The 13233-nt window shown below is 35.1% G+C and overlaps 1 protein-coding gene and 1 long non-coding RNA gene across 5 annotated transcripts in view; both read right to left on the reverse strand.

Moving 5' to 3' along the window:
• LOC120077693 overlaps positions 1 to 2225 on the reverse strand; it is a 3787-nt gene extending 1562 nt beyond the window's left edge. The window contains exons 1-2 of one of the 2 annotated variants that reach the window (XR_005481818.1): positions 1769 to 2225; positions 1172 to 1661 (exon numbers count right to left, since the gene is read on the reverse strand). This is a non-coding gene — a long non-coding RNA (uncharacterized LOC120077693). Of the gene's footprint in view, positions 1 to 1171 lie in introns of both variants that reach the window. The other variant, XR_005481819.1, reaches the window with a different exon arrangement.
• A 1110-nt stretch (positions 2226 to 3335) lies between these two features.
• The window catches only part of LOC120077698 (O-acyltransferase WSD1-like), a 17222-nt gene continuing 7324 nt past the window's right edge, over positions 3336 to 13233 (reverse strand). For 2 of the 3 annotated variants that reach the window (XR_005481820.1, XM_039031659.1), the window contains exon 7: positions 13076 to 13233. Coding sequence is in view for 2 of the 3 variants with exons in the window: in XM_039031659.1 (XP_038887587.1) it covers positions 13229 to 13233 (5 nt within the window). In the remaining variant the exon portion in view is untranslated. Of the gene's footprint in view, positions 3614 to 13075 lie in introns of those variants that run through there. The other variant, XM_039031658.1, reaches the window with a different exon arrangement.

Raw genomic sequence — 13233 nt, forward strand, 5'->3', positions numbered from 1 at the left:
AAATTAATTCATCCCCAAATCTATTACCATGAATCCCTATTTATGAATTTAATATTTAAATCATATTTAAATATTAAATGATTCTCTAATTCCGCTTAATTTTATTTTGAACGTTTCAAATCAACTTATCACGTTATTCTAAGGCTAATCACCTAATGGACCTACAAATCATGGGCTCTAACAATCCGAGATTAATTGGCTAAACTCTTTACATCGAATTAACCTCCATTCATTAACTATTGGGTCACTTCAGTAAAGGTCATAGTTGCACTTCCCCCACTGTAAATATATTGTGTCAGTAAGTTAACCCTTCACAGGTTGTTCGTAATAATGATTGGGTCAAAAGGCTGTTTTATCCCCGAGATTACCTCTTGTTTCTTAAGTCCCACTGATCCTCTAATGAGCAATTGGTTTATGATCCGATCATTAAACCGAGTCCCTCTTGGGCCATAAGAGGATGAGACCCCTTGTTCAAGACTCAGAGTCAGTACTTAAGGGAACAACCTCTCTACTATCCTTGAAAGCAGGTAGGAGTAGATTCCATCTTGCACCCTATGTCTCTAGCTATCTACCTGATCTTACCTTGAAATGGGAGGCTTATTGAGCCGACATTGTTGAGCCAACCCTCACCTATGAAATCTAAGGATAATCCTGAATAAATATGAGTTCATAGTTAGTTCAGGATTAAGGTCAAGTTACCTAGGTCATCGTTTTGAAATAGTAAGAGTGATTAATTTCTTGGTCCGATCTTGTGCAAACTCATTGCACAGGATGCCCCCAATCCTTGTGTCATCACATGTACGAATTAGAATCATTTCGTCGGTAGCACTTTACAACTTCTTTACAACTCATTGTAACAACTATAGAGTGTGTCGCATCCAATAGTGTTACCAGAATAAGACACCTAACATTATTCATATACTATAGACCATTTTAACTATTTATTCTAACCTGATATACTTTTATGTCTCCACAAAATTCAAGTACTCATGTAATAGTCATGGATTTTTTAGCTTATTGGATTTATTTCTAAAACAAAATAAGCAATTCATATATTCAATAACAACTTATTAATTTTTAGAATAAGTTTATTGTTTACAAACCACGAATTTTAGGACATAAAACCCAACAAAAATAACGTTAAGTTGAAAACATTAGGGCTTCAACCAACCTGTTCAAGGAAAGAAATGCAATGAAATGAGTCACATGACCAACAAGTTGGACAAGGCATTGGAATCGATGGCAAGGGCTTCACTATTCAGCTTTCTCTGGAAATTATTCTCCTAACAACGAAGAATACCATAGATAAGAAGCAAAACTAGGTTCTCTACCTTCCAAGATTTGAGTCTAAAATAGCCTGCCGAGAATTTTTGGAATCAATCATAAATGATGACCCAAATGAAGATGGAGGGTGACAAGGGTTTCAAAGGAGTTAGTTGCAAACTTAAAGTTGGAAGTGATGTGATAATCATGGATTTGGCTTGAAGAAGAGGGGAAAACTTGGTGGATCAGATCGACAACTTGTTATTGAGGGATTTTAACTCCTCTACTTCACCACTGGGTATAAACTCCATGTGGTCTTCAATGTGTTTGGAGAACAAGATAGAGACGAACTAAGAAATGAAAGACCAAGAAGTGAAGAAGAAACAGTGGTCAGCGACCTATGCGCAAAGGAAAGAGATAAATTTAGGGAGAAAAGTTCGAAAAAGAGAATAAATCAAGAGAGAGACAAAATAAGAAATGAAAGAAGCAAAGACCATGAACTCACCTATAATGATCTTAGGCACGATGTGACAGCAATTAGACAGATGCTCGAAGACGACGATGGTGGGTAACGCTACGGTGGTTGTTCGATTGTGTGGTGGTCGTTGGCCGGTGGATGGCAACTATATCGAGAGACTGTGTGAGAGATGCAAGAGAGAGATAACTAGAGAGAGGGAGCCATTTTCTGATTATTTCATTATGTGGGAAGAACGAAGCTACGGTGGGGGGTGAAGATGAAGAAAGTTAGAAGAAATAGGGCAACATGGAGGATTTGAAACTCTAAGATAGGGAAACATCTTACACAGACAGAGAGATTGTGAAACATGTGGGAAATGAAATTTTGGGAGGGAGATCTGAAATCAATTCTGAGAGAAACATATGGAAAGATATAAAATTTTGAGAGGGAGATCTGAAATCAATTTTGAAAGAGAGAGGGAATTGAAATTTTTTTGGAAAAAAGATGAAATCATGCTATTTTAGGACTCTTATTCCCTACTTATAGTGTGAACCAATTAATGCTATAGTGGGATGCTATGGTAAGTAATATTTGTTGTAGTGGTAAATGGGACCCACCTCCCTGAATTTCTTGATTACATTTACTTATCCATAAATGTGGTCTAAGTATCATATAGACTGCAATTTTTTCTTTGTTCACACCATAAATTTATCTTCATAAATGTTAGTGGAACCACGGTTTTTCATAGGTACATATAGCTTTCTTTTTAAAAATATTACACTAAAAAATTGAAATTGGAACTATAAAGTTGGGCATTCAAGTGAACCTTATCTTTTCTTTAATTAGTTACCTATCAATTAATATTGCAAATGCAAACTGACCGTGTTTTGTTAAGAAGAAATTTCAACAAATATAATCTTTTTTTTTTTCTTGTGTGTGTGTGATATAATAACTTTAGTTTCTTCAATGTCTTGTATTTTAATGGTATCTTCAATTATGTGAAAAATTTCAAGTCTAGATAATAATAAACAACATTATTTCCAGTCCCTTTATGGTCAACCACCTCAATGTCAAAATCTTGTAATAACCAAATTCATTGGATGATCGAGGTTTTGCATCCTTTTTAGTTATAAGATATTTGATGGCTGAATGGTCTGTGTGAATGACAACATTTGGATCCCAATAATTATGCACGACATTTTTCCACCGCAAACACCATTGCTAACAATTCCTTCTCCGTCATGGTGTAATTTTCTAGTCAAGTTCATATTTAAGTTAATGTGATTAGATGCATGTTCGAGTTAATTTTGGACAAAAGGTTAACTTTGTCCACAATCACTTATTCTCTCAAGCAATTGATTATTTCTACTTAAATTGAGTTGTTAGATGGATTCAAGCAATGGATTAAGCACACATTAAACAAAATGAACTTTTAACTTATGCAAAACTTGTTAAAATGTCGGTCATAATCTTTTCAATTCATTAGAAATTTTGTTGCTCATTATGGTGAGAAGAAAAAATACGGATAAATGAGAGATAATGGAAATCATATTTATATTAAGAAATAACAAGTTTCTCAATCTCAAAATCTTAACACAAATTGAAAATAACAAGAAAATAGAGTAAGGTTCAGAAAAGAAGATGCCAAGCCGTTGGTTGCAATGTCTGGTTCCCTTTGCCTTTGATGGTGGCTGCTTTAAAGTTGTTGCAATGGAAGTTGATGGTGCTCTCTCACTTTTGAAAGAAGAAGACTGAGCTTCCACTCAAAAATCCTCAACGAGAAGCTTGAAAGGATGAAGATATGGCGGGTCGAGACAAAAGCTTTGGCCAATTTCTTGACAAAAGTTCCAACATTGGTGGTTCCTCAAGTGGTGGTTTAGTCTTCTTCGCTTTCTGGTCATGCAAATCGAAAGATCCAAATTTTCTTTTTGTATCATTTGCCGTATAAAAATATTCTTCATCATATTTCTCTTTTCTTTGAGAACAAGTCAGATGCAATGTCCTTGCTATCACTGTAACCACCTAATTTTATCCGGCCTATTCTTAATGAATTTGAATTAACATGTGAATTTTCCTTATATATATATATATATATATATATATTTGCATTTTGATTTGCTAATTAAACTTAATTTCATTTGTAAATTTGGGTGACTTTATTAGTTTTATTAAAGTAATAATTTAGTTAGGTAAAATAAAAACAAAAAATGAAAATTTTGAACTTGGATTTGGTTGTCTAAAAGTTATTCTTCTTTTTTGAGTTTAGACTATATTTGACAAAATCTCAATTTGAAATAAAAATCATTTAAAATAAAATAGGTAAATGGAGTAATGTTTTGAGTTTTATTACCATCTTTTCACCAAAAAAAAAAAAAAAAAAAAAAAAAAAAAAAAAAAAAAAAAAAAAAAAAAAAAAAAAAAAAAAACCGAGTCTCATTTTCCTTAACAAACGAGTGCAACTAGAGGGAGAAGAGAGTCCAAATCCCATTTTGTTTTCTCTTCCAATAGCCACTAGCCTACACATTCCCTCTTCTCAGCCTTCATTTTTTTTTAGAAATCCCTAAAAGAGTCACTAGCCTCCTCAACTAACAAACCCATTTTTAACCACCATTCGAAAAAAAAAAATTGATCTCATAATACAAAATATCTTAACTTAGTTAGAGGTTGCATCAGGTAGGGACTTTGTCCCAAGGATTCGCACCTCAAACAAGGAGTGGCTAGGTGTTCGAGATTTCTTCCTTCAACCTTCTTCTTCTCTCTTAGAGACCTTGAAAAATAGAGAGAAAAAAAATATACTAGGAACAACTATTAGTACTGTTCTTGCATTTTTTCTTCCCTTTGTTTATTTTATTTTCATTTTATCCACGTGACTGATTCTGTCATAAGATACTTTCAAATCAGAACAATATTATGACCTCCAACCTCAACCGTTCGTTTCAGTTCGAAGGAGCGGACTTTAAACGGTGGAAGCAGAAGATGTTGTTTTTCCTTACAGTCAAGAAGGTTGTCGACATTTGTACCATGAAGAAGCCAACTATCCCGAAAAAAGATTTGACTAAAGAACAAATAAAAAAAAAACTACTGATTAGGAAGAAAAAGATTTTTTATGTAAAAATTTCATATTAAATGGTTTGACTAATGATCTATATGATTACTATAGATGCCCTGTAGAAGAAGTACGATCCGAGGAGGTTGGATTGAAAAAGTATGTCGTCAATCGTTACCTTAAGTTCCAGATGACGGATAACAAATCGATGGAGGCCCAATCCCATGAGTTGCGGAAGATTTCCCATGAAATAATAAGTGAAGGTATGCCTTTAAACGAGCAGTTCCAAGTTGTCATTATTATTGATAAGTTGCCTCTTTTGTGGAAAGATTTCAAAAATACATTGAGACACAAGACCAAAGAAATTTCCTTAGAGAGTCTTATACCCCGACTGAGGATTGAGGAAGAAGCCTAGAAGCAGGACCAGAGGAAGGATTGAATATTGTTCCTAGAAAATTTGCCTCTATTGTGATAAAGCCTGACCAAAGGTACAAGGGAGCTAAAAGAAAAGGTTAGAACCGTGGTTCTAGCAACCAGAACAATCAGAAAAAGCATAAACCCCCCTCGAGAGAAACGATACATTTCCTTTTCTTTAACTGTAATAAATTTGGACAAATAGCTAGGAACTATAGCAACAAGCGTCGTCCTGCTGGTCAGGCGAACTTGACAGGAAGAACCATTAGTTTCCATGATCATAGAACTAAATGTGATCGGTGGTTCTAAAGGGTGGTGGATAGACACTGGTGCTATCCGCCATGTCTATCACGACCTTAGTCTCTTTAAAACTTATATTGAAACTAAGGATAAGAACATTCTATTAGGGGATCACTACTCAATGAAAGTTGCTGGAACCAATGGGGTAGAGCTGAAGTTTACATCCGGGAAGACTCTCACCATGAAAGATGTCATGTACACTCCGGAGATAAGAAAGAACTTGGTCTCGGGCTATCTTCTAAACAAGGTCGAGCTTACCCAAACAATAGAGGAAAATTTATATACCTTTACTAAGAATAATGTATTCGTAGGGAAGGGTTATGCAACTGAGGAAAAGTTCAAATTAAACCTAGACATAAATAAAATGAAATCTTCTATTTATATGTTGTGTTTATTAAATGTTTGGCATACTAGAATTTGAAATTTAGTTAGTAATATGATTAGGCTGGAAATGATACTTAAGTTATCCATGAATGAATTTAATAAATGCGAGTATTGTTGTCGGGCTAAAATAACTGCAACTCTGCATAAATATTTATTTAGGGAATCTGAGCCTCTAGATTTAATTCATTCTGACTTATGTGAATTTGATGGAATCTTGACTAGGAACAGTAAAAGATATTTTATTACTTTTATTCATGATTTAATTTATTCTGGCTTATGTGAATGTGGAAGTGGGGGTCGCTTCCTCTGGGGTTCTTAGCATACACTCTAGAGTGTTCACTAAACTGAGATATATGTATTATGCCTTAAAGCACGGGCTTTCGAACTACACCCTAATGATATTGTGTGTGAGGTTTTGATAGAGATAGAATTCAAAACCAAGAGTTACTCCAGTATATTCTGAATCATCTACACTACGTAAAGGTTCAAGTCATAAGACATATTTGCTTATGCACAGTGTTGCATAGACCAATATTGCTCGATTAAAAATGCTTTTCTTCTGTTTTTAAATTTTCAAGTGGGGAATTATTGGTGAATATTAAAGTTTATAAAGAAAAAAATGTTAGAGTAAATCAACATGCAGCAAAAGCAACAAGGATCAATAAGCACTCTAATTCATTGATTTTGGCAGTAACTAAAGCATGCTCATCAATCACAAGAGGGTTTGAAGTCATACCTTTGTAGAACTCCTTGAAATCTTGATTCTTAATTGTAATCTTCTCCAGAACTGGCTGTGAACCACCTCAAATTCTTCCCCACTATTCTCTTGGAGCTTTAGAATGAGTTGTGTGACTCAAAATCAGCTTGAATGAAAGGAAACTTGGATAAGAACTCACTGCTACAACTCACTTGAATAACAACTTCTTCATCTCGAATTTTTCAGCAAAAAATCTTTAGATGCATGCCTCAATTCCACTCCAATCTTCTTTATTTATTGCAAATCTTTCATGCAAAGAAAATGGTTGCATGAGATGCAACTCATGTTTGGAGTTTTTGAAGCCAAAATAAGTGGGTTTGGTATGAGTTAGTTGAAGGTTTAATGGAAAAAACTATATTTTCATTTTGTGTTGTTTTTCCACTTTTTCAATTTTTACCAAATGATTTCAAAAATCAATTTGATTTTAAAAATTGAAAATATTATTAATTTTGTAAAATTAATTTCATAAATTAATTTTCTAATAAAATTAAAAAATAATTATTTAAATAATTCAATTAATTTTAATTAATTTAATATCAAATATTAAATTAATTTTACACAAATCCATCTTCATATATTTAAATCATATTTAAATATAAATTCTTCTATTACATTTAATTCTAATTTGAACGTTTCAAATTAACTTATCATGCTACTCTAAAACTAATCCATTTACAAGCTAGTAGGGGACCTCACAGACCTATAGATCATGGGCTCATACGATCCGAGATTAATTGGCTAAAATCATTACACCAAATTAACCCCCATTCGTTAACTAATGGGTCAATCCACTAAAGTCCATAGTTGAACTCCTGTCACTGTAGATATATTATGTCGATTTGATATAACAATGATCAGTAAGTCAATCCTTTACAAGTCATTCGTAATCACAGCTGGGTCAAGATCACCGTTTTACCCCTGTGAATACATCTCATTCATTAAGTTTCCACTGACCCTCTAATGAACAATTTGATTCATAATATTTATGAATCAAGTCATTTCTCTATCATGAGAAGGCGAGGCCCCGATTGTTCAAGACTTAGAATCAGTACTTAAGAGAACAACCTATCTCCTAACCCTAAATCGAGTAGTAGTGAATTCTATCTTACAGAGCTATGTCCCCAACTATTCATCCAGTCTTATCCCCAAAATGGGGGCTTATTGAGTAGTGTTGTTGGACTACTCTCATCCATGCAGATCAAAGGATAATCCCGAACAAACAGAAATTCATAGCTAGCTCAAGATTAAGATCGAGTAATCCTAGGTTACTTAAAATGAAATAGTCAGTTTTAACAGTAGACAGTCGTGATAAAGAAAAGTAACTATTTCGTGGCCCAGTCTATATGTAAACTCATTGCATAGGATGCCCCAACTCACATGCGATTGATGGGATTTGGTATGATACTTATGAGATCGATGAGATTGATATTCCAATTTAGAGTAAAAAAAGGATTACTAGGAGAGCTAGGAGCACACCGAGAGTTAACAGCAAAAAAACGAAAAATGGGGGAACCAGAGACATGAATGATCTGTAAATTACATCATTTGTATTACCTACAAAATGGGCCGCATCCAATAGTGTTACCAGGATGAGATACCCAATTTCATTCCTATACTTATTAGACCATTTAAGCTATATACTATTAACTTGATCCTGTTTATGTCACCACATAAAGTTAAAGTATTCACACTATGGCCATGGATATGTTTATTGGATTTTCATAATAGAATGAAAAATCAACAACTTTATTGAATAAATTACTCAATAATATTTTATTGATAAATAGAATGTTTAACACGAACTGCGAGTTATAAGACATTCCCAAAAAAAAAAAAAAATCTCACATTACTTATTTTTTAAAGATGAGCCTCCTTCTTATACTCCCACCTTGGGTATGAGCTTGGGCCCCAAGGTTATGGGTTTGGGCCCATATTTTAGAAGGGATGAGAAGATAGATACATATGGGTAAGGTAGACATCTCACATGTGCGCCATCGTCCGTCTGGTCGGGTGAGCATGGCGGATATGTGTGTGATTATTTTTTATTAAAAAATTATTATTATTATATGGTCTCAAACTTTTGTTCGCGTCTTACTGCACATTCTAAAGGCACGAGCCCTTTCATCAATCTTCACTCTCATTTTCCATTCTTCACATATTTTCTCTCTCGACTTCTTCTTCCTTTCCATTTTCCATTCCTGTATTCCAAGCATCTCAATACCAAAGTGTGTCATTTTTCGGTCGAGTCCAATGCAGCTCCGATTGAGACAGTTTTGTAAATTCTAGGCTATTTTATCCTAGGGACGACGTTGCACTTCTATAGAACGACTCGCACATTTGGGCAGAGTAGCGAAACATCTTAAAGAGAGCGAGATCTGTGACTCAGCCTGTAACAAGTTCTGGTTTTGTAGGTTCCAATTTTTCCTGACAACTATCGTTCGTGATTGTTTGTTGCACACAAAGGGTAGCCGGTTCCAATAGTTTTCTCTGTAAAATCCTTAAAGCAACACTTGAACGACATTGCTTCTCCTCTTCACTTCTCTAAATCAGTTCCATTAGCATCCTAAAGTTAATTAAATTTGAAAATAATACCTTTAGTCTCTATTCATTTTTTTTTATTTAAAAAAACAATATCCATATAATTAAAATTTATTATTTGAAAACAAAACATTCACATTACGAATACCAGCTTTATCGTCTTATAAATACCATTGATCAGAAAACAAAACAGAGTTAAGTCCATCATTTTCTATCTTTCTGTAAACAAACAAGTTGTACATAATTTTTTTAGTGAAAAGAACTTGAATCTTCTCGTGGACATAGGTATCTTGGCTGAACCACGTAAACCTGTGTGTTTCTTCTTCTTGTCTTTATCTTCTTTGTTCGATCAACAGTAATTTTTCTGCAAATTGCACGCAAAACAATCTTGCTTCAAAATTATATCGAATTCTAGATTATCGAGTTGAATCATGCATCAATTTTGTCAATCGAGTAGCTTCGAGTCAGTCGTTTACACCTTCGAGTCGCACCGAGTAAAGATCAAGACTCATCTAGTAAGATCGAATATCGTTCAACATTAATCGAGTTCCATCGAGGATTGAATAGAAACTCGTCAAGGATAGAAGGAAATTTGCATCAAGCATCGAGTAGAGACATATCGAGCATCGAGTATCTAGCATCGGGGATTTGACAGTCTTTCTTTGACATTTCTTCATCTTCTCTGTGTTGATCTTGAGCAATTGGGCCTAAAGAAAATTGAATAACCTAACAATTTGTGGTATCAGAGCATTTAAAGATCATCAAGGTCAGCATTCTTGGAGCACCAAGATACTCAAGAAAGGTGGTCTCGATACTCGATTAGATCATTGATGACTGTTGCAAGATTTGAAATAGAGAAGTTAGACAATAATGGAAAGGGTTAGATGTTTGCTTTCTGATGCTATCTTAAGTGAAAATTATTGGGCAGAAGCTGCAACCTACATAGTGTATACCATGAATAGGTGCCCTTACACATCTCTAGAGTTGCTTACCCCTGAGGAGAAATAGACTAATCATCCTCCTAATCTAGATAACCTCAAGGTCTTTGGATGTGTAGGGTTTGTTCACCAAAATAAGGGAAAGTTGAAAGCATATCAGTTTAGTGCATGTTTGTAGGCTTTACAGAGGGTGTCAAAGGATATAAAATGTGACATCCAGTAGAGAGGAAGTTTATGAAGGAACTCTTATCCAAGAGAACCAATGAGCGGAAGCAAGATCTTTCCAAGCTTATTATGAAATAATTAAACGCATTTACAAACATACAGAATAGTTATGCATCTTAAACAAAATTATAGCATGCTTTCTTAATTACATACAAAAGGAATGAGAGACATACCGAAGAACACTTCTTCTACAAATCTCTCGCTCTCGTGAAGACTTAGATAACAACCTCTCGTTCAGATCGCCTAGTAATCACAAACAGTCTTCTCCTCAAACAAGCACCCTTCGACACTACCACTCGGCAACCTTGGTATTCTCGGAGTGAGAATCCAAGAGGTTTAGGCTCTATTATGAATTTGATAGAATGATTGAAGAAGGCAATGATCGATCTACACGATCAAGCAAGTGGAAGAAGGTATTGTCTATAACATAGACTGAGAAGCTTGATCGTTTAGTAAATCGAAGGTACACGATCGTTTAATAAAAAAAAACTTTGGATCATTTACGGGATCGTTTAGTAAATCTCGCTTAGCATGCCATCGTTTAGTAAATAACTTTACACGATCGTTTAGTAAAAGGCGTTTTACACGATCGTTTAGGCTCTCGCTTAGAAGGCTATCGTGTAGTCTCTCATGAGCTAAATGATTAGTGAAACACTTAATGAAGCAATCTCTTTCAAAATGAAAACTATTTTCATTTTATCCTTAAGTTATTTAAAACTGAAAACACCACTTTCACGGTTGATGGAGAAAATAACCAACTGCAATTATCTCATACTTGTTTTAATTATAAATAAATATAATAAATAACTTATAATATTATATTTATAACCAATAGTTTTAATATCACATCATATGTAATATTTAAACCATAGTTCCTTTATCCTTTATTTAATATAAATCATATTTATATCAACTCCTCCAATTAATATATCTCATACATCATATCAATTATATCACATATAATTGAACCTGTTTAATTATATCATATATAATCAAACTCCCTCTTGTTAATTTGAACACTCCAAACTAATCCAAAAACTGATTCTTAACTTGAATCCATTGAGCTACCAAGGGAACCTTATGGACCTGTAGCTTAAAGCTCCAACAGTACGTGAATAACTGACTAAACTCTTTAATCACGGAATCCACCATCCGATAACTATCGAGCACTCCACTAAAGACCGACAACTGCACTCTTCTCACTACAAATATTTATGTGTCTATTGGATATAACCAGTCAACAGTACGATAACTCTTTACAGATCATTCGTAAGTGCAGCTGGGCTAATTTACCATTTTTCTCTTGTAGTTACATCTAACTTCTTAAGTACCACTGATTCCTCTAATGAGCAATACATCATAGTCCTACTATGAGTGAACACCTCTCAAGCCATGAGAAAGTGTGTGGCGCCACATCATTCAAGCCCCAAAATCAGCCCTTAAGGGAGCAATCTACCTACTTACCCCTACTTTAGGGAAGGAGTGAATTTCATCTTGTGTAGCTGAGTTCCCAACTCCCTAATCAGACGAATCCCCAAAGTGGTAGGTTTGAGTCGAAAATTTGGCCACTCATACCCATGCAAATCAAAGGACGACCCTCATAGGCAGGAATTCCTAACTCACTTAGGATTAAGGTCATGTTACCTATGGTCATCCTAGTGAAATGAAAGTCTCTATCATGAATGGCATTATATAACGAGACTAACATTTTGTGGTCCGGTCTTATACAAACTCCTTTGTATAGGATACACCCGCTCGCACGTCTCCACATGAATGATTAGGATCAGACCATCTATAGCACTTTACAACACTTGTAACATCTACAAAACAGGTCGTATCCGTAGTGTCACCAGGATAAGGTTTCCCTCCTTTATCCATATACTACAGACCATTTGGGTTATCACTTAAGGCATGACCCATTTATATGTCTCCACATACATGCTTAAGTCACAACGATAACCAAGGATCTTAGTTTATTGGTTTGTGGTAAATTCAATTAAAATATCTCATATTTCATAGATAACAGTGAAGGAAATATCTCATATTATTACATCACAAACGTTTGTTCATACAAGTGCTTACAAACTACAGAACCCTACGAGATTTAGGGCATCAACCCAACAATCTCTCACTTGTCCTAAATTAAGTGGGTGTACAAGATAAAAACAAGCACAAAACAATAAACTAAAGGACTAAGGCCAAGTACAAAAGTATCCCACTTGCCCTAGTCCAGCCTCGGTCTGATAGACCCATTCTCTGAAGGTGACCCCAAAAAAACTATAGTCGTGATAGCCTTCGTAAACGGGTCAGCAACGTTGTGCTTCGAAGCGATCTTTGTGACTATCACATCCTCTCGATGCACAATCTTACGGATGAGATGATACTTCCGCTCTATATGTTTGCCGCGCTTATGACTCCTAAGCTCCCTAGAGTTTGCCACAGCACCACTATTATCACAATAGAGGGTGATGGGCCAAGAAAAGTCTGAAACAACTTCCAGATCAGTCAGAAACTTCCTGAGCCAAATGGTCTCCTTAGCAGCTTCACAAACTGCTACATACTCAGCCTCCATCGTGGAGTTAGTGATGCGCCCCTACTTAGTACTTCGCCATACTACAGCTCCTCCGTTAAGACTGAACACTGAGCCTGAAGTGGATTTCTGAGAATCCTTATTGTTAGGGTTGATGCCCTAAACTCTCGTAGGGTCTTATAGTTTGTAAACATCTGTATGAACAAATACTTGTGATGTAATAATATCCGACAGTCTCTCAACCTCTTCAAAAATTGATTTCTTTTCAAGGATTCCCTTCCCTCGGCTTCGCCTCGCCTCCTCATTCTTTCTATCTTCTCCTCTTTTGATTTGGTAGCATTGGGTATTTATAGATTTCAAGGTGAAGCAGCTCTTATTAAT

This window comes from Benincasa hispida, chromosome 5 (genome assembly GCF_009727055.1).
Source record: "Benincasa hispida cultivar B227 chromosome 5, ASM972705v1, whole genome shotgun sequence".
NCBI classification, from domain to species: Eukaryota; Viridiplantae; Streptophyta; class Magnoliopsida; order Cucurbitales; family Cucurbitaceae; genus Benincasa; species Benincasa hispida.